Here is a 26,823-nt window from a genome sequence, read left to right as displayed (position 1 = left end):
ATACTCGCCAGCATTTGTTTGTATTCTTGATGATTGCCATTCTGACTGGAATGAGATGGAATCTCAGGGTAGTTTTGATTTGCATTTCTCTAATTGCTAGAAATGCTGAACATTTTTTCATATATTTGTTGCTCAATTGTATTTCTTCTGTGAAGTGTCTGTTGAGTTCCTTAGCCCATTTATTGACTTTGTTTTGCTTTGTTTTGTTTTGGTGTTGAGTTTTTTGAGTTCTTTATATATCCTGGAGATGAGTGTTTTATCTGAGGTACGTGTGATAAAGATCTTCTCCTATTCTGTAGGCTTTCTCTTTACATTATCAATTGTTTCCTTTGCTGTGAAAAAGCTTTTTAGTTTGATTCCATCATCCCATTTATTGATGCTTGATTTTACTACTTGCGCTTTAGGAGTCTTGTTAAGGAAGTCAGTTCCTAAGCTGACCTGGTGGGGATTTAGGCTTATTTTTTTCTTCTATTAGGTTCAGGGTCTCTGTTCTAGTGCCTAAGTCCTTGATCTACTTTGAGTTGATTTTTGTGCAGGATGAGAGATAGAGGTTTAATTTCATTTTGCTACATACAGATTTCCAGTGGGAAAGTTTTTTTAATGGTATATAATCATTATAATAAAACAATTCTTTGTGTACTTCTTAGTTTATTAGATCTACCCAACTACCCTGCATGATCTGTGTAAGTAGGACTTATGCCCCTTTCATAGTTAAGGACACTGAGACTTTGATGTGACACAGTCATGTTTGATCTCAGTTCTACTGACTCCAAGCCCAGTCCTGACTGTGTCCACTAAAGCACTCTGTAGACTTTCTGTTTGGTCTTTGGAGGAATATAGCTAACTGATCAGTTTTTGGTGTGGTTTTTTTTTTTTGTTTGTTTGTTTTTGTTTTTGTCGTCATAGACACTGTACCAAACTCAGAAAGATGCTGGAAAGATTATATTGGCAATTTTGCAGTATTATTTCATGGAAACTTGAAAATGCCTCATGAAAAACTGACTTCCTCCTCCACCAGATTTTCTTATTTTATTGAATCCACATGTTGATCCCAGGGGCAACAGATCGCACCCTACACTTCAAATGATGTGAGCTTTTATATATCCTTTCCTTTGAGTGATGAAAAGAATTTGGCTTTGTTCAAATCTATTTTTTGAGCTTGTTTCTTAACTAGATAAGCTGAGGTTTACAAATGTCTGGGGATGGTAGAATCATGACTCTAAAGGAATCTTCCTGGACTCCAACCCTCATTTCATGGATAAGAAAACCAAGGCCTGGAGAGAAGAAGGACCCTGTTGAAGGACACCCCACAGGATGGAAGGAGGCCCAGGGCTAGACCCAGGTCTCCAATGCCTCAGTTCTTTTCTTTGACTTAAACTACTTCAAAGCAGTTCCTTTCTCTGAGTGTTAGCAGGCCACAGGCAAGCAGTGTGGAGAAGTTGAGAGAGCCCAGCATCATACGACCTGGACTTGAGTCCTGGTTTGCTAGCCACCTGGCATGTCACAGATGCATTTAATAATACAGTCATTTCTATAGAGAATCATAAAACAGAGATAATTGGATAGACAGTCGAGATTTGGTTTACAATTTATCTACATTCTCCTTTAAACTTGACGGGGCAAGTTTTATGATCATCACTGGGATTTGGTTTTGGTGAAGAAAGCCAAGTGTTCCAGGACTGGATATAATATAAGCTTCTGGGATACACTACAGCCCCGGGCAGAGCCCAACCCCAGACCACTGGGGCAGAGACTGATCCCATGCTTAGGAGGAGATCAAGCCCTGCTACGGATGCCAGACTTGCTAACTGCAAAGGAACAGGCCAGTGTTTCCTGGTGCCAAAACCCAGAGTTAAGCTGTGGCTCTGGGGCGGTGCACCTGAAAATAGAAAGGTAGACCAAAGTCACACCTCACTGGCTTAGAGAGAGCTAGAGGCTTGTTTTTAAATACCCTGCCTCTATTCAAGGATTTAATGGGGCAAAAGGAGTATTACTTTTATGTAATTTTTTTTAAATGCTACAGTAGCTTTGGAAAGTAAAATTACTAAAATTGCACCCTTTAACAAGCAGTCATCCTTTAAGTGAACTACACAAGTTAAAAGCAGGATAAGCAAAGAAACAGAAACTGGAGAACTTAACTCTAGAGCAGTTTCTGGGGTCCCCAAAGGCAGCTGTGACACCTGAATATACCCACACCTGAAAGTCAGAAGTCATCAGGATCATCCCCCCAAACTCAGATCATCGTGAGCAGCATGTTTGTTCCCACTAAATCCCTTTACCCACTCCTGTGTGTAGGTGCTTGGCGTCTGCTTCCTCTATGTGAACCCTCTGAAAAGAAATGGAGGGTAGGGGTGGTATTTTTTCTGATTGCTAAGCCACTGGGTGGACCACATTTCTTGCATGACTCACTCGGAGTCAGGCCTGTCCCAGAAGAGACTGGAATAAGGGCTGGGCTATCCTCAGGTTTGAATCCTGTCCCCACCATCTCAGGAATTTCTCCTAACCTCCTTGGGTTTCAGTCTCCTTATCAGTAGCACCGGGACACTAGCTACTTCCCCTAAGGTATGTCTACCTAGAATATTCTACATGTGGTAAATGTTTAATAAATGTGATTCCCAGCCTCTGTAGTCTCCAGTTTTCTAGAATGTGAAATGACAAGTCTGGACCAAAGCGGTTTCATGGGGTCCAGGAGGGAAGGAGAGAATGAGGAGGTGTCAAGCCCCCCTGGTCTCTCTCTGCTCACCTCACCTTTACCCACGATAAAGCCACATGAAACAACAGAAGCTTTCAAGCTTGAACACGTGGGGCTTTCCCTAAGTTTCTAACTAGACATATTTCCTTATCATGAAATTGTCCACTTCATTGCCTGCCCAAGAATAGTTTTAAATGCTTCTTATATATAACCACATTTCAAGCGAGTAAAGAACTGTGGGGTCGCATGTAATAACAATTCAATGTTTGCACGGAATTGTGAAGTGCCAAGACCTTAGTGTGAGGAAACAAAGTAAAAGTGGAGCTCTTTGAGAAAGCAGAACTTGATTCTGAATCGATCATGCTGTAAGTGATAAGACTGAGGGAAACTATAGCATATGGAGAAATGAGAGCTCTCATTTCTTGGTCCTCATTTCCCTGGAGGATAGCAACCTCATTTTTGGTGTTTTACATATTTCTCATCCTTCATTTCATGAGTTTAGCTGCATTAAAGAAAAAAATATTGTGAAGTGTTCTTACCGTGCAGGGCCCATTCCACTTGGTAAACTAGTGCCATAAAATGTTTTTGTTTTGTTTGTTTTTACTATGCAGGTAGAATGCAGTTTAAATGTTTTTGTTTTTGTTTTTATTAAACAAGTGTCTGTGGAACCCAAGCACTGTGCCAGCTGGGGCACAATGTGGGCCTGGACACGCTCTCCCGGGGAGACAGGTATGGATCCATGACAGGGCAAACACGTAGCTCCACATTCCAACATGGCCCACAGGGAGGAAAGTCCCATACTGTGAGGGGCAGCACATGATGGGCAATACAACTTGATGGTCAGTGTGGTCTTTCCCGTAAGAACAGTGAGAAGCTACTGAGGGTTTTCACCTGGGGAAGTGATAAGATATGTGTCTCTGCCTGCAGCACAGGAAAGGAGAAGGCAGGTCCTGGGAGAGGGGGGTCTGGGAAGGGCCTCCTGAACAAGAAGGTCCGACTTTCCACTTGAATAGAGGTAGTCAGATGGCCACAAGCAGATGGGTTCTTGAGATATTATGTGAGGCCACCAGGACCTGGTTATTGATCAGAAACAAAAGGTGAAGGAGGTGTAAAAAGATTAAATTTTAGGACCTGGGTAGGCAAGGAGTTTGGTTGCAGTGTTGTTACAATCAAAAACAAAAAGTGGAAAAGTGTCGTATGTCTTCAATATGCATTGGTCGAATATAATTTAGAGAAACAATGTGGTGTTCCACACTGATTAAAAAATGAGATGTACATATAATGACATAATAGAAAAATGTCCAGAATATAGTCTTAAGTTTTCAAAAATTTGTTAGAGAAAAACATGACGTTTCGTCTTAATAAAAGAGTAATGATTATAATTAGCACTTCACAGAAAATATTTGGAAAAATGAATGTCAAGCAGACAGGAATAGAGATCACAGGGACATTTGCAATCTCCATTTGACGTTTCTGTACACTGGACTCTGCAACTCTCATCTGTTCTTTTGTAATCAGGAAAAAAACAGACTTATCAGAAAATGAGCCAGCTATTGTACTTCTACCATGAAAACTTCTGATCCCTCTATCCTAAAATGATCACTCGCTCTTCTTCCCCCCACCCTGGACTCAACATCTTTATTTTATTTTTATGTGGTGCGGAGGATCGAACCCAGCACCCCACGCATGCCAGGCGAGTGCGTTACTGCTTGAGCTCCTCACTCACTCTTCTTGACACAGACCACAGTCATCCCAGAATGTGAATTCTAAAGAGGGCCTTAGAGATTATTTAATTCAATGTCCTCACTTCAAAGATGGGAAAAGTGAGGCCCATAAAAGTGATATAACCCAAGTCATGTAACTCTAAGAGGCAAGACAGAATCCAGGGATGTGCTAACTTGGAGAATTCTTTCTACTACAACAAGCTAGGTCCCCTCTGGCACTCCCTGTCTCTCTGAATAACTTGGTTTTATTGGACTATCAAGTAAATAGACAAATCTTTCTTCCTCCTGAAGGAAATGATGTGTTCAAAGTACCAATATCACACTTAAAACTCACTAAAACAATAGACTGCAGATAGACTTGAGATTCAAGAGGCAAGACTAAAATTTAGGGGGAAAAAGACTTCCACACTTGCCTTGCACTTGCATGGAGCTCTTGTGAGTGCTGGCACTCATGTGTACATGCATTCTCTCTCTCTCTCTCTCTCTCTCTCTCTCTCTCTCTCTCTCTATATATATATATATATATATATATATACACACACACACACACATACTTGTGTGTATGTGTACATATATATGTATATACACATATATGCATGTATGTATCTACAAATATACATATATACACACACATATATACACATATATACACATATGTATATGTATATATATATATATTTTTTTTTTTTGAGGCACTCACCTAATTGGTCAGACCAGAGAAATGAACTTGAACTTAGGATCTAATGGAGTGTCAGAGTGTCACATTGGTCCCCTTCTCACTGCAGCACTGTACCAATACTCCAAGCTTCCCAAAGGAAATGGCACCCCTATTCAAGACACACTTGATGATTTCCCACAGTGGTCGGACTCTCTCAGCTCCTGTGCACGGCAGGTTTCAGGGACTGCTAATGCAGCCAACCTGGCCTGGTGGTGGTCCCAGAGCAGTTTCAGATCATCAATCCCATGTGGGGCTCGGCCAAACGGACACTTCAGCGTGGATCACTGTTCACTGACATAAAGCTCCTGCCCTGATAGAACTGAGGATCTAGGCTACCTTGCCTTGTCCTGGGGAGTCATGCAGTCTGTTAAGGGCTGTGTTTGCTCTCTCACCTCTAGTGCCCGATTCTTTTCTCCCTCTTCCCTGAAGCTAATCAGAACACTTTTGTTTCTGCTGAGCTCCACTTGGCATCTGGTGTTTATCACCTAAATGAGCTGCTGTCTTTTGGAAACTACTCCTCTCTCTGCCTCCCATTTTGCAAATTTGGTGAGCTTGTTTCCAGTGTTTTATTAATTTACTTCAACTGAACATTTTCCATATCCTAAACATTTCCATTTTTAGACTCTGTATACCCACCTGCGTGCGTGCGTGCATGCATGCGTGTGTGTGTGTGTGTGTGTGTGTCTTATTTTAAACTCTTTCAAACCAGCTTTTCTTTTCCTGTTGCTAATCTTGTGTGGGTTGATGAAGCTTTAAATATTTAAGGTATCCATATAATGTATTTATACATTTATTTCATCTTAAAATTGGGAAAAGACAAAAATAGGTATCATAAGTGTCATATGCCCTTAAATTATATTAAGCAAACTCATTTTAATATACTTTTCCCTCAGTCAATTTCAAGTCTGCTTTTCACCATGCTCACATTGTTCGTTTCACAAATGCAGAAATTTCATTCCAAACAAACTTCTTGAACACTAAGCTCATTTGAGGGCCTGAGTATGGGCAAGGGGTGAGTGTGTAAGAGAACAGCCCACAGAACTTCCTTGCAAATGAAACAGGAAGGAAAGTGGTTGAACCACAACTCAACAGACCTTAGAGCAGAAAATTACAAGACAGCAGTATGGAGTTCCAAGATCACAACAACAACGCACCCTGGAGAGTATTATCTCTGGATAAACCAGACCTAGACCCTGTATGTGTCTGTACCTTCAAGAAGTACCAGGAAGAGGTTCTGTTTCTCACTGTTCTTTCCAGCTATGCTCGGATAGAGCAGTAATGTGTCAGACTGATGGTAATCTTGGTGTAATTACTGAATTTTTGTAATAATGCACAAAGCATGTTAGATGAGCAACAGTATGGACTATTTGAATTAATCTGCTCTGAAACTCAAGGACTAATGTTCCCTCTAGCTTGACCTTTCCTTGTCTGAGCATGGATGCACTACCTGATGATCATATCCTTTCTTGAACAGATACGGCCAAGCATTTTTATGTCATTTTGGGAGTTTGTATGTATTATTCCCTAAACATTGGGACATTATTTGTCTGCATTATTCCCTAAACATTGGGACATTTTGATAGTTAACAGAGATAATAACTTCTATTACAAATTAAAATTCCCATGCAAGAGTTATAAGTTGTCTGTAGGTGTAAGTAAGGGCTAGACCAAGTGAACTTGTGTGTTTCTTAATATCCATAATTAATAAACATATGAGTATCTTCCATTTTTCTGATTCATAATGTGTTGAGAGAGTAAAGACATGAAAGAAAAAAAAAAGTTACTTCATCATCAAAAGGAAAGAAATGCTTTCCTGCTAGAAATTCTCAGTTGAGACTGATTAAGAAATGAGTCGCTTTGATGAGTGTTTAGAGGGAAACAAAGGTTAAGAGGGTGCTGCTGTCTCTTTAAATTTGAAAATATTTTTATAATTGTCCTTGAAGTTTCTATTTTCATTTGTTTGCTTTGGGTGGCACACGGAAAAATATTTGCCTACCTTATGGTACTAGTCTTCATGCATGTGTTCGAAAATTAACTTCCCTGTGAAAAAGTGGCAGGCAATTCATTGGTAAGGGCTTTTCTTTTTAAATATTTGCAAATGCTTGAGTTTCTGCTCCAAAAAAATGGTGGTTCGTTCTATATACGACAATCAGGTCTAAGAGATGATTCTCTAGAAAAATCCGTAACTGTGAAGCTTCAGGAATCAAACATTGGGTTTTCTAGTTATATAATATCTCAGAAACTACCTTGGTTATGTGACCAGTGCTTTTATTATAAATCAGTTATCAAAGTTTTAAAGAACCCTACTGTTAACTGCAAATAGCACTGTTTTTAAAAATCTTAATTTGTTGAAGTAGGATTTTTTTTTTTAAAAAATGTGTAGATAATGAATGACTCTAAATTTTTTTGAGTAGATCAGAGGCAAAGTATGTCTTTTTTTCCTTAAAAGAATTAAAGTTTTATTTGTCTGAAAATTCTCATTCACTCAACAGATAGGTATTGAGCATTTCCTGTATTTCCCATAAATTACAGAGAAAGTGCATCAGCCTTCCTAAAACTCCATAGTGGCCCTCCCTCCCTCTAAATACAGAACTTTAATTTGCACATGAAATTCCTAAATGCTATTCTTCCACACCATGTACTTGGTATTTTTAAAGGAAAAACTTTAGATAAAATAAATATAACAGAGTTTATTGGAGCAAAGAACAAGTCGTCAGTCTGGATGCACGATGAAACAGAAAGATCAGAGAGCTCTGCTCCTCAGCCAACTGGGAAGGTTTCATAGGCCAAAGAGAAGGAAAGCACAGAAGTAACATGAATAGTTACCGCCTCTTGTTTGCCTTATTTGGGCATGGTCTGATTAGTGGCTGCCTGTGATTGGCTGAAACTCAGCTATTTGTTACAGGAACTCTATACTTGTAAGTTGAATTTGTTTTCATACTATGTTAGGTTGCAGTTTGGATGGTGGAACTCAAAGTACAAAGACAGCTTCAGACTTTAGCCTCCTGCTTCTTGTGGTTTAACGGTATATAAATCCACTTATCATACTTAGCATACATATTGTAGGCATTGACCTCTGTGAGGTCAGGATACAGTAGTGAACAGAGGCTTGGTCCTCCCTCAAATGGCTATATCCACTCAGAAAGAACAACAATAAACCCTAAGCAAAAAGTGGAATTTAAATTGTGGTGCTACAGAGGGAAGATCAAAGGGGTCATGACAGCCTTTAGGAACCCCCTGTAAACAAGGAAGGAAGGGAGAAGAGGGGAGGATTATCTGCGAAGGTACTGAAACCAGAACAAGGAAGAAAAGTTGGTCAGAGAAAGAGGTGGAGGAAATGAGAAACAGAGTTATGTGATTAAAGGTTGTGGGTAGGATCATGGGGGCCCAGAAGCCTGGCTTCTAATGTTAAGTGCAAGCACCTGCTCTTGCGCCTGCCCTAACCTCTAGTCTCGGCTTAATGGAGAATCAGAGTTGAATAGAAGGGGCTAGGATTTCCTCTCTGATCTGTGATTAACATGAACTGCTGACTTTCTGGGAAGCTGCCCGATGGCTCACAGTGAGCCATTTCAGGAGACCCTGTCCTGGCCCGGGGATCTCCTCCCTCAGCGTGGCCAGCCCTCCAGCCTCCTCTAACCCACCTGCATCTGTAGCGATCCCTTCTTCATTCCCTCTGTCCCCCAAGGATTAGATGCTCCTTTTCCCATTCAAGGTCAGCCTTTTCACCTGAATCTCTGTTACTATCATCTTCTGGGATAATGCTTCACCAATTACTTCTGTCTTTATCCTGAATCTGTAAACTCGTAATTTAAATTTAAAAAAAGGGGGGGGGGAGGGGGAGTGGGCAGTCAACCCTTAGTAAACACACTTAAATCTAAATAAAATACAAAGTAAATGTCTCTATCTTTGAGCCTTTTGGCTACCACCTCATATCTCCTCCCCCTCCCCAACTTCCCCCATACCTCCCTTATTTAAAATTAAACAGGCCAGGCCTGGTTGTGCATGCCTGTAATTCCAGCGGCTCAGGAGGCTGAGGCAGGAGAAGCAGGAATTCAAAGCCAGCCTCAGCAATTTAACGAGGCCCTAAGCAACCCAAAGACCCTGTCTCAAAATAAAAAAATCAAAAGGACTAAGGATGTGGCTCAGTACCTAAATGCCCCAGCATTCATCCCTGGTACCAAATGGGGTGAGGGGAACTAAACAGTCTTACAGAGTTCTTGAATCATTGCTGTGATGCCCAAGTCTACACTACCAGTTTACTCTCAATACACAGCTGTTCAGTTTCTGTCCACGTCGTGACATGAAAATTTAACTGACCAAATCTAGTGGTTGTACTTCACCTTATAAAAGTCCTTGTTAACCTTTCCAACCAACAATGTGGATGCTGCTTTGCACTTTGAAATCCTGTCTTTCCTTTGACTTCTATTATGCTGCTATATTTCTCACTCCTGGATCTTCTATTTTGAGGACCAGTCCCTATTACTCCATCTCCTGTTATCACATCTGACCCTGAGGCTTCCATGATATAGAATCTAATACAGGATCATGAGCATATATATCTATGAGTTTTGGCTCTGACCCCACAGAAGGGTGCGCAGAGGATTCAGGGTGGGATTAACCATGACTGGATTTATTGATGTGGGTCAACTGGCAAGGCAACTTATAGAAAGTTGTGGAATCAAAATTTACTTAAGAATCAGGTCATTTGAATCTTGGGGACATAGATGAGAAAACCGAAACCTTTTTAAGGTATGGGGTCCCTATTAATGCAATTTTCCATAGGGAAAATTAAATCCCAAATCCAGGCTAACTATGAAAATGCACTAAGAATATAACCCCAAATTTCTTGGAAAAGCAAAATTCTGTCAAGATAGAGTTTTAATTCTGGGGAATTTTTAAATGAAGTATAAATTTGATGGATTAATAAATCCAAAGAATTTAAACTTTTGGATAAGTTTAGAGAAAAGTATGTAATATTTTAAATATTTGTAATATTTAAGATAATTATCATGATTGACCCTGTGGTTTCTAATTTAAAATATGTCATTGGATTTCTTTAGACTGGAGTTTTAGCATAATTTTGTGTGTTTAAAGCTATGTTGAAATGTTTTCAAAAACTAAAGATCACTCTTTATGAGTTTAATTTGTTTTATAAATGAGTACTGAAGAAGGGTTTGTTCATTGGTCACAAAATTGAAGTATGTAAAATTAAATGTATAACATTTTAAACTATAGAGTTTAAAATGTCTGTTACTTTAACCAAGTTGAAGGATCCCCATGAAAAGAATTGACAGAGTTCAGAGCACTTAGATAGAATATACAATTTAGAGTCGATCTCAACTCAAAACAAAACAACAAAAAAAAGGCCTTTTGGATTTGTGGTTTTAATAGATTAAACACTAATTTTTAAAAATTCAAGTACATACAAATGTCTTTTGGACCCCCAAGAAGATACCCAAAATCCTTCATTGCTATTTTTTACCCCCAAGCATGGAAGTGCCCCATGTGGTAGGCTACTCACCTCACAGTGCTCCCACTGTCCTAGCTCCCTAAGGACCACCCCCCACACACACCCTACCGCCCCCAGCATTGCCTAGTGTAAGCACTCCTGGTAGCTCATAGGCACTTGATACCCACATGCCTGTCTCCAGGCCTCTCCCACACCTGTAGACCCATTGAAAATGGCTACGTGCAGAACAGATCCACCCGCATAGCCCCAGAGCCCATCAAACTCAACTCACCTGAAACTGGATCCATCTCTGCCCCATCTCCAGCCACACTGCTTTGCTCTCCTTTCTGTTACTGTCAGTGACAGACATCACCACGTTTTCCTTTCCCTGAAGGACAAGGACTGTGGCATGGGCATCTTTCACTCCTCAATCCCTGCTACCTTACAACAGTAGCTATTCAAAAACTCAGTAGATGAAAATGAAACAAAAAAAAAAAAAATAGGGGATGACATGAATACATGTCTCATACCGGAAAGATCCTTATATGAACAGGAGTAGCTAACATTCCCTGAACAACTACTATGTGCCAGGTACTCTAGGTGAATAACATTTATTAACTTAAAGGGGTGGACTCAGAGTAAGTTAGGATGACAAAGCTAGTGACAGAGATGGAACCCAGTCCCTCCAGTGTTCCTGCCTCACATCAGGAAGCTGCTTTCACATGAGATTAAATTTCCTCTGGCTGAAATTTATGGCAGTGGCATTACTGATGTACTCTGAAGAGCAAGGGCTCCTGAGAAACTCAGGAATTAGGTGTTTATAAATATGTACTCTTTTCTAAAAATGTCCTCATAAAAAACCTTACTTATCATTTTCAGGCAAATCAAAATACAAAGGCTTAATCATTTCAAAGATCAATACTGTCACCCGTTGAAAGCACATCAGCCAAATCAGCTCTCTAACTTTCCTGCTTGGTCTGCTGATGTTTTAGGAAAAGCCGTTCTGGATAGTTCCATATTCAGCTAGACCAAGAAGGTACGTTTCAGTCAAACTGAATACAACCACAAGAGCGTCTTTCAAGAAATAAAATTGAGAATCATTCTTCTAGCATTTCCTCCTTCCCTCTCATTTGTATGATTCAGGAAAAAATGCTTCTTTTTTTCTGCTAAGCCTTCCAAAGCCTGGCACAAAATTACTAAAAGTAGTAAAACTAGAATTGCTATCTTATCCACATCCACCCCACCTATACCTCCAACCTCCCCATGCAGAATAAACCCTCTAAATACAGGCTGCCAATTTCAAGCTCAAGATTGAGATAACAAGGATCCTTTGCTTAAAAAAAAAAAAATCTTATAGTAATGAACATTCTGGTCTATATTTCTTATTTCTGATTTAACTCTGTCCCACTTAAAACTAGTCTGTGTCTTTTAAGACTTATAATGTTGGAGGAACTTTTGTGTAGTTTCTCTTTAGGAAATTACATTAAAAATATACCACTTTTAGCAATGCCTAGGAAGTAGTTATTCTGAAGATCAATTCTTTCACACTGTTCTACTTAATTGGGTCACATATACAAATTTGAAAATTGGAATGAGCCTAGATAAAGATATAAGAAATATATATGCAATGGGGTTCCAGTTAGCCAGCCTTTTTACTAATAATGTTTAGGTAGAGCATGATGAATTTCCAGAATGGCTTGCAGTTATAGCCAGAATTACTATTGAAAAATAATTTTTCCCCAACTACAAGCAGAAAAAGACAGGAACTATTTTACATGAAGTGGAAAGTCATCACAAGACTGAAATAATTTATCTGGCAACTTTAAGAGAATGCAGTCATTCAGGAGAAACTGGCCTCATTCTTGCAAGTACAAGGATCAAAAGGTAAATGTAAAGCAGACATGCTCTGCCCAATCCCAGGTCCTCCTGTAAATTGCCTTTGGTCACAGAAATTGCTGCTCTGATCCTTCATCTGTCAACAGGTAGCATCTTGCTTATCGTCATAATATAAAACCCATATCCCATCAGCATCTTAATCACTAGATGCATTAAATTCATAAAACTGAGTTACCTTCATCAATCCCATTGATGAAGTTACCTGAGTTACCTTCATCAATCCCACTGATCCTCCTGTTTGTGCACATGGCAGCCACTAAAAAAGGTTAAAATCAGAAGCTTTTAGACGCTCCCTGGGTTCAAATCCCAGTTCTAGAGCTGCCCTAGAGCCTCCATTTCTTTCTCTATAAAATGGGGACAATACTTTTGTGCTAACACATAGATGGTGTTGTCAGCCTAGATGCTAGGAAATAAATCAGAGCATGCATTTGAAGAAATCTTGTATGTTAACTCCTATGACTTCTGTAATTAGAGCATGATTTTTTAAATAAAAGTTAAAAATAATGCAGTGTACTACATCATGACAGTCACCCATTAAATTGGCGCTAATGAGTGTGATATGAAAGTTTTTTCAAACTGAAACTCTCTCACATTGCTAATGGGAATATAAAATGGGGTATCCACTTGGATAATAGTCTGGTGGTTTCTTAAAAGATTAAATACAGAATTAGTACATTATGCATTAAGTCTTGTCCTAGGCATACATCCAAGAAAAATAAGAACATATGTCCATAGAAACACTTGAACACAAATGTTCAAAGCAGCATTATTCATAATAGCCCCAAATGGAAACAACCCAAATATCCACTGTCTGATGAATGGATAAATAAAATGTGATAGTTTCATACAGTAAACTATTAGTCCTAAAAAGGAAGGTAGTACTGACACATGCCGCAAACAGATGAACCTTGGAAACATCATGCCAAATGAAAGAAACCAGACACAAAAAGCTACATTGTATGATTCCATATATATATATGAAAGATCCAGAATAGACAAATATAGAAATGGGAAGTTTTTTGATGATTATGGAGGGCTGGAGAGGATAGAGGATTTGGGAGTCGACAGAGTTGATGGGATTTTTTGGATGTTGGTAAAAATGGATTGTGGCAATGGTTGCGCAATTCTGATTATACCAAATCATGGACCAGTACACTTTAAATGGAATTGTAAAGGTATGTAACTATCCCGATGCAGCCATTAAAAGAATAATAATGAAGTGACAGACAGACTTGTAAGCAACTTCAGCAACCTTCAAACATAAATGTTTTTAGGCAAGAGGTCAGTAGGCCTCTGTTAATCACTCCGCCACAGAAGTGTCCCCAAACCCTTGGGCTTTGACTTCTCAGCAGCTTTTATTTGGGGTCTTCCTTGCCCACAGCCATCATTTGCCCATGTATAAAAATGAGGAATTTCAACTTTAATCTTTGAGGTTGTCTTTTTCCCCAGATTGTTAAATTAACATATATATACACTGGGGAAAATTCAGAAAAGTAAGACTTCAAAGCATAAATTAAAACAAGTAATCCTGTGAGCTTCGAGCAGTATCCCCCTCTGGTTCCTTTCCAGGTTGGAGAATCTGATCTAGAACTTTGGTCTTAGAGAACCAAATTTTCATGCCAGCTACATGTGTGAACTGCCTCTTTATAGAATCATCTCTAAAATGATCCCTTGGACCTGCAAATCTCATCTTTTTAAAAGCGATTTTCAGTCTTATCTGGGTTGGACAAGTGTCAAAATGTTAACAGTTTTTATTATTTAAAAAATACCCCCTTATATTTTCTTTGTGCTACTAGTCGTGGGCTTCCACAGCACTTATATGATCCTTTTCTTCCTATACTATTAACATTTGCACCGGGTTGTGATCTCATTCATTATTTTCCTACTTCCCATTTCTCCAGCCTAGATGCAGCCCTCTGAAAAGAATGGGTTCTGAAGGAAATTCAGCCAGATCTTAGGCTTGAAGCTGTCTGTGGGAGTCACCAAGACAGGCTTCCTGTGGGCCTGATCCAATATATCAGGTGAATATCATCACCTGTTCTTTGTTAGGAAAAAACATGGATTAATTATTTGGCTTAAGTCTACCAAACTAACATTGGACCTTTAAAAAACAAATACTTTCCCTAGCTTTGGATTGTCCTTCCAGTAAGGAACTAAAATAATGGTAAATATATCTTAGATAGCCTTATCAGACGCTTTACACTTTTATTTGTTCAAAATGGAAATGCTTTTTATAATTTGCCTGATAATATTATTTCCTGATTTGATCATTTTTATCAAGGAAATTAATGGATAGTAAAAAATGTGCTCTTTCCCATGGGAAACCCATTTCTACCAAAAAACAACAACCATCTCATCCTCTTCCTCCTGTCACCACATTTTTCACTTATTTTTATCACTAGTTACTCTTTCATACAAAGGTGTCTCATTTTCTCAGGTGACTATAAATTTCTTAAGCATAATAGCTACCAATTTCTTCTTATCCTAGCACCTTATTTAAGGTTTGCCCCTAAATACATCTTGAGTGATGACATGCCAGTTGACATAGCTCGCCTTTCTTCTTCAAGTCTGGGCATTTGTGATCTAATTATTTCATCTTATGTCTTTCTGAAGGTGCAATCAGAATGACACCAGTAATTCTGCTATTAAAAAAAATACAGTAAAGCAAAAAAAAAAAATCCTACTATAGAATGGCTTTTTCAGACCAAATCACATCAAATAGGTAGATTAAAGGCAGGCGGTTGTTCACTGTACTGTTCTGTCAAGTCTTCTGTAGGTTTGAACATTTCAAAATCCCAAGTTCAAAATTAAAAGAAAAAAGTTAACCACCCAAGGATATCTCCAACCATAGGCCCAATGTCTTTCGATTTTAACTTTGCAGTTGGATTATTTGTTTCAAAGATTGCTAAATTATAGCAAAGAGTGCTGTGTCTAAGAATCTCAAGCCTTTCTCCTCTAATCCTTTTCACTCTCTTTCTTTGTAAAAATTTTCACATTGTATTTCAGCCATGTCCTCACCAACTTTCATCAATAAATTAATGGCATTTTTTACGAGAGATGTTCTGCAGACTTTGGAATTTTTCATCTAGAAGAATTGGATTCACGGATGGAACAAATAATCACACAAGTGTGAATTTTCAGTAGTGTATACAATGTGAATCAACAACGTAACGTAAGACCTTACTCCATCCTTGTTGTGGAACTGACTCAGGGGACCCCAGTGGGTGTGGACAGACCCACCACAAAGGCTTGACAGTGGTCTAAGCAGGAGACATAGGTAATTTGGTTCAGGAATTTACAGCAGTTCAGTAGAGAGAAGTATACTAATTCATGACTCAATTTACAAAATTAAAATGTCAGGCAATATTAGTATAGTCTGGGTTTCAATGGAGGTTCAGATAGAAGTGAACTAACTCAAGAAATATACAGAAGATAGAGTCATCAGGAGTTGGCAATGGGCTGGAAATGAAATGTGAGGGGAAGGGAGGTATTGGGAACACCAGATTATATGACTCATAATATATCTATCAGCACATTAAAGTTTCCAATAAATCTTATCGCAAAGAAACCAGGCTTACTATCTAATCCAACATTTGCCAAATTTATATGAACCCAGAATCCCCCTTTTATTTAGTAGCTTCCTGGGAATACACATCACACAACTCTTGAGTTCACCTAGGATTTGCTCTTTTATTTTGAACAATTCCAAACATTCTTCACTTTTCTTTAAACCCCTGTTTAAAGTCTTCAAGGCCTGCCATAGGAAAATACCACAGGTTTCAACCACAGAGATTTATTTTCACAGTGTTGAAGGCTAGCAGTCCAAGATCAAGGACCATAGGTTTGGTTCCTTTTAAGGCCTCTCTCTGTGGCTTATAGATGGCCACCCTCCTGCTGCCTCCTCACAAAGCTCTCTCTCTTGGTTGTGTGTGTCCTACCTTCCACTTCGAGGGATACCAGTGTTCAGCCCTGATGACTTCACCTGATGGCTTTATCTAACCCTGATTTTCTCTCAAAAGTCCCGCCTTTAAACACTGTAGGCAGACTGAATTTCCACCCTCTTAATGCCTCACAATAGATATGAAACTCCAACCTGAGTTTCAGAGAGGACAAACCATATTCTAAACCATAGCATCGAGGAGCTGGGGGTTAGCACTTCCAATTGTGAATTTTGAGAGGAAAGAATCAGCCTGTAACAACCCCAAAGGCACAGAGTTCTTATCCAGAGCCGGTGCCATCATTGTCCCTCCTCCACACCCTACACCACATATAAAGTCTGGTGGTCCTGTGTCATTAACCCTAAAACTTCTCTGTCATTAGTGCTATCCATAGTGAATCACAGTACATGCAGAAGTAAGACATCCATTCTGCAAGGCATGGTGGTACATGCCTGTAATCCCAGCATCTCGGGAGGCTGAGGCAAGAGGATCATGAGTTCTAAGCCAGACTCCGTGACTTAGTGAGGCCTTGTCTCTAAATAAAACATTTTATTAAAGGGTTGGGATGTGGCTCAGTGGTTATGCACCCTTGAGTTTAATCCTCCGAACCAAAGAAAAGTTATCTATCCTTACTCAAATTGCTTATTAGTAAACCCAAAACATACCGACAAGGATAAGCAAAAAAGGAACCAACAGCAGTCCTGAGAAACTCTATACCAGACAGCAAAGGTAAAGATGTGAGTGGAGAAGAGAACGCTTCTGGATAAAAATCAAAATTAAAATTCTAATCAGGTGAGACCAGCATTTCACCTTGAAGCAGAAGAGCTCCTACACCCAGGCAAACAAACTGTCTGCCCCACTAACTGTGCCCACAGTACTGGGGTCCAACATCCACATGACATCTTTACATGTCAGGGGGAACAAGCACCTTGTGAGAAGCATGAGGACTAAGTGTAAGTTCTTACTCCACTCTGCCACTTCACCCTTTCTCACCCTAGTGGAATGGCTGAGATTATATTGGTGGATTCTCATATCTTTAAAAACAAAATCATTTTGCACATGTAAAAAACTGTGACACCCCAATGTCATCTGACTGGCAAAATAGTTCTATGGTCTGAATGTTTGTGCTGAGGAGGCAGGGGATTTGCAAGGATGGTGGAATGTGATGGACATCATTATCCAAAGTACATGTATGAATACACAAATTGGATGTCAACCTACTTTATATTACAAACAGAGTTACGAAAAATTGTGGTACATATGTGTAATAAGAATTATATTGCAAAAAAAGTACATGTATAAAGACATGAATTGGTGTGAACATACTTTATATACAAAGATATGAAAAATTGGGCTGTACATGTGTAATAAGAATTGTAATACACTCCATTGTCGTGTGTTTAAAAAATAAAATCAATTAAAAAAATAAAAAGATTGTAATGGTAAACAGCACAAGAAGATGAAATGCTCCATCTTTTTGACATAGCTAAAATCCAGTGTAAAATCTGCATGTAAAAGTTTGAATCCTGTTTTTTGAAAAGTTTACGATTATTTAATAAATAAATCTTCCAGACTTAGCTGATAAAAGTACATCACACATTGTTTCAGGTGGACACCATTGCTTTTATTGCTTATGTATGCCTTAAATATTGCACAGGATGTACTTTTACTTAATTTTTTTCATTGATATGGATTTCAAATGTAGCTGGACATTCTGTACCTTTTTTTTTCTGCCAATGCTAATTACCTACATTTCTCTTGTTTGTTTAATGCAATTTTTATTAAATTTTATAAAAAACATTGTGCTAAATACAAAAAAAAAAAATCCCTTGTTGAAGTCCTTATCCCCAGGGTGATGGTAATAGAGATGGGAACTTTGGGGATGATTAAGTCATGAAGGGGATTGGTGCCTTCCTACAGAAAGATGACAGAGCCAAGTGTCTCCTTCTGCCATGCAAAGGCACAGTTGAGAAGGCTTATCTATGAACTTAGAGAGGGGCCCTTGCCAGATACCATATTTGGCACTTCGATCTTGGACTTCCTAGCCTCCATGACTCTGAGAAATAAATTTCCATTGTTTGTAAGGCCACTCTGTTTATAGAATTTTGCCATCTCATTCCCAACAGACTAAGACAATAGGTCAATCAAAATACCATGAAAATATTATGTCAGCAACTCCTAAAATCCACCTAAGAGGTGAATATTTTTTTTAAGAGAGAGTGAGAGAGGAGAGAGAGAGAGAGAGAGAGAGAGAGAGAAAGAGAATTTTTAATATTTATTTTTTAGTTCTTGGTGGACACAACATCTTTGTTTGTATGTGGTGCTAAGGATTGAACCCGGGCCGCACGCATGCCAGGCGAGTGCTCTACCGCTTGAGCCACATCCCCAGCCCCAGAGGTGAATATTTTACATGAAATACAATTATACATTCTATAATCCTCCACCAGACCCAGAATCACCTTCAGGTTTCACATTGTTTCTGGTATCAGGCAAGCTTTTAAACGTCATCACATTATCTTTAGTAAAAACTACCTGCTTATTTGCTAATTAGATACAATTTATCTTAAGGAAGGAATCAAAAGGAATTTTTTTTCTCCTAAATTCTATTAAATCTGAGAGTCCATCTCCTGCTTTTGGGGCCTGGATGCTAGCCATTACATTATTTTATGAAATATGTCTACTCTATTATTCCAACTTGACAGGCAAATGATGCTAGGTTTGTACATCAGAAAGTTAATTCCTAGCCAGGCATGGTGGGGCACACCTGTCATCCCAGCAACTCAGGAAGCTGAGACAGGAGGATCGAAAGTTCTAAACCAGCCTCAGCAACTTAGCAAGGCCCTAAGCAACTTAGTGAAACCCTGTCTCAAAATCAAAATTTAAAAAGGGCTAGGGATGTGCCTCAGTGGTTATGTACCCCTTGGTTCAATCCCCGGCACCCCCTCTTCACCAAAAAAGGAAAGGAAAGAAAGAAAGTTAATTCTAAAAAGAAATCGTTTGACCTGGGAGTACGAGGAAACCACTATCCTATCTCGAGAGCAGTGCAGGGATCCTTGGAAACAAGAGGAGTGGCATTGATTTCCCTGAAATTGTTTGACATGGGGTTAGTATTGCTAGTCTAGTTCCATTAGGTTCCCCCTATAAACAGCCAGTAGCAAGATACTATTACATGAATTAGGTTTGAATAATGCCTCTATCTATAACACAGCACCAAGTTAACTGGAAACTGACATGTGCTCATTCAAGGCAGACTTAGTCCCTATTTTTTTTTTCCTAGTACAATCAGCCCTTCATGTTCATGAGCTCCATATCTGTGGATTAAACCAACTGTGGATTAAAAACATTCAAACAAGAAAATTGTGCTTGTATTGAATATTATAGACTTCTTTTCTTTGTCAATATTCCATAAACAGTAGAGTATAACAACTCTAGAAATGACTGAAATATTTGGAGGAGTGTGTAGGTAATTTGAAAATACTAGACCATATAAAAGGACTTGACCAACATAAATTTCTGGATACATGGGGCGCTGCTGGAACCAATCCCCCACAGATACTGATGGACAACAGTAGATATTTACAAAATTCATATTATTTTTAGTGCTGCCATGTCTATACCGTGGCTCCTGAGATCTCTTTAGTTCAAATCCGCTCCTGCCTCTTCCCCACTTTGCCATTTTATCAACTAAGATGAAGTTCAAAGCCTCTGACTCTTGCTTGGTGATGATATTTTTCTCTCTGCTGTCTTCTTACACAGCCTGGTAATTACATTGTTCATTTACTAGTTTCACACACAACCAAACCAATCCCAAACATGCCACCAAGCAGCCTTCAGGGAAATATATTCCAAAAAGCTTTACTGAAACCACTTATTTATTGACATTCAAAGACGTTCAATCATTCTGCTGAGCAACAAACACTTGGGCCAAACAAGGAACAGCCCGCCTTTCAAACACCTAACCTTTGTCAAAGGTTTATTGAGAAAGGAAAGCCACAAAAGAGGTGGAGGTGCCAAACTCGGGCAGCCTTTGTCACACCCCTGTGCCAGGTGACAGTATCATATTGCATCAAATATGAGCATATAAAAGAGAAAAAAAGCAGGCTTCTCTCTGTGGTGAAACTGGATTAAAGTTACTGTTCCTTTTTTTGTGGATTATTATATGTATCCTCTTTCTAAAATGTTATTTCCCTTCTTCTGCTTGAGTGCCTCACCCCTAAAACATACACACATGCGCATGCGTGCGCATACACCTGTCCTCCTACCTTCTTCACATATTTGATTGATACATGCTACTGATTTGCTGTCAACAAAGTTATCTTCCCCCTGGACTCCTGTTTGTTCTAGTTCCTGGTTGACCAGAGATTTTTTTGTTAAACAACAATAAAAGCTCTTACCAGTCTGCATGAGGACATGTGTGAGGTAATCCCGGTGACTGGAACAGCCCAGATGATCCAGAAATGGGCTCCACAGTGTCAGAAGTTGATGATTGTCATTACTGAAATGGAGATAATACTTGTTTTATGATCTGTGTATGAAAATAGGGCAAGACTCACGTGAAATGCTTTGCATGTTTTGAGGTAGATGTTTCTTTGCCCAGAGGTTAATAAAATACTTCAAAAGGGCACAAAAAGATTAGCCACTTACCTTTTTACCAGTAGGAACATTAAAAGCCACAAAAAAAAAGTTGCCAAGTATAAACCACACCCACCACCTAGGCTTTGTGGTTGACATTTTCCATGTTGTATTGGTCCTCGATCTAGTCATCTAACCAACCTTTTTGTTCATTGATCCATCTTTTTCATAAAGGAAAATGGATTTCAGAGTATGTTGCAGACATCAGTTCACTTCATCCCTAAACACTCAATGTGTATTGCATTAACTATGAACTTAGTTTTTATTTGCAGTTACCATTGTTCCTTTTCTCTTTATCCTTCTCCTTCTTCTCTGCCCTCTTCTCCTTCCTCCTCTGGTATAATTTACATACAGTGAAATGCCCAAATTTATGTCATTTGGTGAGTTTTGACAAATGTGTACCACAATTAAATGTCAATGTCAAAATCTAGAAACCCTACTTTATGGTAAAAATTGAAGATGTTAAAACGGGCTTCTGAATATGCTTTAGGCTTGGTGGGGGAACTCTGCCAATCTAGGGAAGTTGATGGATCCCCATATCAGAGGGATAATTTTAAATGCCTAAAGTAAAATACATGGGATTACAAAGCAAATAGTTATCAGTTTTTAAGTGATGATATAGTAGTATATCTTTCTTCTTTATAAATGCACTAAAGAACAAGATCTAGTAGTAAATCTAATAATGTCCATGAATTTGAAGTTGTGGACATAAATAATTTTTTGAGATCTGCCACAACTCCAGTGTGATATAAAAATATCTAGAATTTCTACTAGAGACAAAGTCACAAAAACTTTTTTTGATGCTTTAGTTTAGTGCTTACATTCATAATGAAAGGAAATGCTAAATTTTAGAAAGCATTGAAAATGGAGACATGACTTTCTCTCATTTTACTTCAGTTGTTCTCAGTTCTATCCATGAACCTCTTCAGAGCTCTATACAATCGCACATAAAAACTCCTATGTTTGTGGTAATTACAATCACCAAAGAATGACCATTATCTGTGATCATCCTTTCTTCTTTCCCTCCTGCTACAAGTAAAATAAGCCAAATCCAAAAACCTAAAGGCCATATGTTTTCTGATAAAAACATGTTGATCCATAATAGTGGGGGGAGAAAATAAACTTTGGATTGGGCAGAGAGGAGTAATGGGAGAGGAAGGGGTGTGGAGGTGGTAAGGAAGGCGAAATGAGACAGACGTTATTGTCCAATATACATGAATGATTACCCTAACAGTGTGACTCTATGCCATGTACAGCCAGAGAAAGAGAAGTCTGGCTCCATTTGTGTAAAATCTGTCAAAATGAATTCATGGGTCATGGATACCTAATTACAAAAAAAAAAAAAATTCAATACAAAAAACTTCCAGGCTCCTTTCTTATTATGAAAGTTGAAAAGGTTCCGGAGGCCCCAGAGTGAGATGACCACTGGTAGCCATCCGTTACTCTGACCTCACAAGGAGCCACTGTGATGCGCTCTCAAACACCGGCCATATAAGAGAGGGCCTGCAGCTGGGTTTTTCGTCCATAAGTACAGGAAGCTCTTGGTAGTGACCTGTCGGACTCCCAGATAGATAGTGGTTGGTGGTTGGTGGTTAGTGGTTTGGTGGCTGGTGGTTTCGGTGTTTGCTGTTGTTTTTTTGATTTGGGCTTTTGTTTGTTTGTTTTGTCTTCTGTCTTTTGGTTGTTGGTTTTGTTCTTTTGTTTGGATTTGTTATTTTATATTTTATTTTTTATTTATTTTTATTTTATTTTTATTTATTTTTATTTTATTTTTTAATTTTTATTTTATTTTATTTTTTATTTATTTTTATTTCATTTTATTTTTTCATTTTTTTTTTTTTTTTTTTTTTTTTTTTGAGTGAGCGTCCTTAGTTGGATCCTTAGTTGGTGTTCCGGCTCTAGGATGCAGAGTCAGAGTAGTGAGAATAGTTTAGGGTCACAGGAGCCCAGCTCCTGCTACGATTCGACCCTCACCGACCATTACCAGGTGGTGCGGCAGCTTGCCGAGGGGGGCTTCAGCCATGTGTTACTGGCCCGCCATCTCCTCACCGGGGCAGAGGTGGCAGTGAAAGTGGTGTGCAAGACACAGAGGAAAGTGCCCGTCCTCTCCGAACCGGAGAGGTTGATGGCCCTGGATCACCGCAACGTGATCCAGCTCTTCCAGGTCATGGAGAGCCCCAGCAACGTCTACATGGTCATGGAGCACGTAGATGGGGGAGACCTGTGGCGCTACATCCCGGAGGTCGGTGGCCTGCAGGAGGAGCAGGCCCGCCCGGTGTTCAGGCAGATCGTGCGCGCCGTGCGCCACTGCCACGATAGGGGCATAGTGCACCTGGACCTGAAGCCCGACAACGTGGTGGTGGACATCAGGGCCGGCAGCGTCAAGCTCATCGACTTCGGCCTGGGCGCCACCTTCACGCCTGGGCAGAAGCTCAACAGCTTCTGGGGCACTGTCCCATACCGTGCCCCTGAAATCGTGCAGCATCAAGAATACGAGGGTCCCCCTGCGGACGTCTGGAGCCTAGGGGTCACCCTGTTTCTCATGCTCACCGGGAGACGCCCACTTAAGGCCAGGGTCGCCAAGCGCCTGCAGGACGTCCTCATGCAGGCCAGCTACCACCTTCCCAGGTACCTTTCCCAGGACGCCTGCAGCCTCATCCAGCAGATGCTGAGGCTGGATCCCAGGCAGAGGCCCACCCTGGAGCAGGTAATGGGGCATCCATGGCTGAGCCAGGGCAGGGAACCCTCGCCGAGTCCTCGCAGAGACCCACACCCCAGACACCCAGACCCCGCCATCATGACCATCATGTTCGACATGGGTTACAACCCCTACCACGCCTGGGTGTCCCTGGACCAGCGGAAATACGATGCGGCCATGGCCACCTATCTTATCCTCCAGCACCTGAGAACCCAGGCCGCGGCGGGGTGGGCGCTCCAGGCGAGGCCTGTGCGCAGAAGGGTGGTGGGGCCTCGCCCAGGCCCCGCGGATGCCCTCGGCCTGCGCCCCAGCAGGTGGTACGCCAGCGAGCCTGCCCATCCAGTGCCCCGGGAGCGCCAGCCCCCAGAGGAGGCCAAGCAGGCAGAGAACAGCGACACGGTCAGTGCCAGCGTGCCTGACATTCCTATGCGCTGCTTCCACGTGGGCACAGCTCCTCCCAGCCCAGCCTCCCGAGGTGACCCTGTGCCCCGCAGGTCCCAGGACTCTAGGCCCAGCCTATGGAGGGTCCTCTGCGGGTGTGTGGCAGAAGGCCCCAGCTCCTCCTCCCAGGAGTCCTCCTCAGGCCAATCCGCTAACAGCGGCCCGGGTTGGAGAGGGGTCACCAGGAGGATCGCCACCTGCCTCCGGCAACTGTGCTGCTGCTTGTCCTGCTTCCGCGGACTCCGCTCCAGAAGAAGAGCGGCACCCGGGCAGGGAGGCCACGGGAGCCCTAGGTTCCAAAACAGAGTGGCCCCAGTGGACGCGCCCTGAGGAGGCACACGACCAAGGGACAGCCAGAAGACCCCGATCTCCGAGCAGCCTGACCTCAGAGTCGGCACCCGTCAGGAAGGGCACGGAAACAGCTGCAGCACTGAGGGACGCCCACTGGCCTGGGCCTCCCCGTGTGGACTCCAGCCAAGAGCCCGTGGGCCTCCACCACCACTCTCTGCCCCCTCCTGCCACAGACACCAGAGACTCTTCCCTGGGACACTTCCCCTGCCCTGCTTTGCCCCGGCCTTCCTCCTGGGCTTCTGGGAAACCAGCGATGGTTCCTCATCAATTTCTGTTTCTCACCCATTGTATAATAAAATTGATTTTTCAAAGACTATTTTGTTTTGCTTTGTTTTAAGAGAGAAGGCTTGAAAAATAGAGAAAACTTAAAAAGGAAAAGCCAAAACCAGAGAGGCCTCAGGGCAAAAGCAGGAGCCCAGCAGACGTCCTGACTACAGCCTGGACCACTGGGCCTCCCTCTGCTGTTCCGTGTAGATAGTCTCCCGCACCTTCAGCCAGTGTAGGTGGGGACTCACGTGCCTTGACCTCCTGTAGACGGAGATTCTCTCCTTGAGCCACTGTAGACTCGATTCTGTTTTAGCCGATTGCTTTGGCCACAAAGGATCCCTCTCCTGCTCTTCAGGACCCTCCCTGAGATGTGTGGAGAGGGTGGGTGGCAGGTGTTAGAGAAGACTCCTCTGGAAAGCCACTGGACTCCAGAGTGTCTGTGGCACCACCTCCATAATCCCAAGGGCAGGGAAGCCAAAGGAGGGCCAATGGGAGGGGGTGGGCCCTCCTGCAGTGAGTCCAGCACGCAGTACCACCTCCAAACCCAACATCTCCTCCTGGCTGCTGCTAAAAGATCATGAAGGTGAGGGGTGAGCTCAGGGTTCAGCGTGGCTTGCGTCCTCATAGGGAGGCCAGGGCAAGTTTGATTCAGAGTGACTTAGGTTGTTAGGGGACTGTCTTCTCTCCTGTTCAGGGGATGTCTGTAGTGAAACATTTGAGTTTTCTTACTTCTCACTTTGGGTATGTCCTAGAGGAATTTCTTGGCGGTTCCTGTGGGGGTTTCATTTCCCACTGATAGGAACAGCAGCCAGATGGGAGTCTGTGGCAGGGTAATTTCACTGGCATAGAGAATACGGCTGCTGTGCCTCTCCATCCCCACCCCCTCAGCCAGTGATGTCACAATGTTACACATGCACACTGTGTTTGATTCCATAGAATAATCTTGGGGTTTTTCTCCGATTTATTCTCTTACATCTTGTGGAACAAAGGTGGCACTAGCTTTTATAATTGTCCTGGATTTGCTTTACCAGAGATCTTTCTGTCTTCATGGAGATCTGAGTACCCAATCTAACGTGCTTCAGGTCAGCCCCAAGAACCCCCCTCACACAGGCACGTCTAGTGGGGACCAACTCCACTGGAGTGCAGTCAGGCCATGAGGCTCCACTCGCAGGCATGGGAGGTGCAGTTTAAGAGTGCTTCCCAGGGGCTGGTGTTGGAGCTCAGTGGTAGAGCTCCTGAGTAGCATGTGTGAGGCAGCACGTTTGATTCTAAGCACCACATAAAAATAAATAAAAGTCCATTCAACTAAAAAAAAAAAAATTTAAAAAGAATGCTTCTCCAGCATGCTCTAAGACATGGTTCACTTCCTAGCAGTGCACACATGCCCACACATACACAGAAACACACGTAAGAATATTTACCCAGCATGGAACAAAGGCCTGTGGCTGTGTTTTAATTAACTTCCTCATGTCTTTGGCCCAGACACCCAACAAGAAATAGAGGAGGTTATGTTGGCACACAGGTCATGGTTTCAGTGGTCTCCATGTGTACATTGCTGATTCCATTGCTCTGGGCCCAAGGTGAGGAAGCTCATCAAGGGGGAAAGGCCCAAAGGAGGAAAGGTTCTCTCCTGGGACATTTCCCCCTACCCTTCTCTTTCCTGGCCTTCTTCCTGGGCTTCTGGGATAACATGGATGATGCTTAATAAATTTCTGGTTTTTTACCCAATTGCATAATAAAATCGATGTTCTAAAGGTTGGAGGGGGAGAATAAATCTCATTGTCTGGGTCTACTTACAGAAAATAGGAATTCCTTCAGCTATGTCAAGCAAAATGAAACTTTATTAACTGATTAATTCATGATATTTAAAGTGGGGAACTAAAGTCTTACAATCTCCTTAAGAAGGGCTGAAGTAGTAAGCTTGGTAATATCAAGAACACCGCCAGGGAACTAGCCCTCAGATAAGCTGCCTTCTCTTGTGCAATCAGAAAGGAGGACTGGAAGTGAGCATTGGAGC

The 26,823-nt window shown here is 41.2% G+C and overlaps 2 protein-coding genes across 2 annotated transcripts in view; both read left to right on the top strand.

Moving 5' to 3' along the window:
* Pgcka1 (PDCD10 and GCKIII kinases associated 1) overlaps nucleotides 1–26,823 on the top strand; it is a 95,477-nt gene that overhangs the window by 6,917 nt on the left and 61,737 nt on the right. The gene's annotated exons all lie outside the window — the stretch shown is intronic.
* Nucleotides 22,953–24,518, top strand: LOC113181408 (sperm motility kinase 2B-like). Its single transcript, XM_026386961.2, has one exon. It carries the CDS (start codon nucleotides 22,953–22,955, stop codon nucleotides 24,516–24,518), a length of 1,566 nt encoding a protein of 521 aa, XP_026242746.2.

Source organism: Urocitellus parryii, chromosome 10 (assembly GCF_045843805.1).
Source record: "Urocitellus parryii isolate mUroPar1 chromosome 10, mUroPar1.hap1, whole genome shotgun sequence".
In the NCBI taxonomy this organism is placed as follows: domain Eukaryota; kingdom Metazoa; phylum Chordata; class Mammalia; order Rodentia; family Sciuridae; genus Urocitellus; species Urocitellus parryii.
The sequence above is the reverse complement of the archived record's forward strand: the minus strand, read 5'-3'. Positions and strand labels throughout refer to the sequence as shown.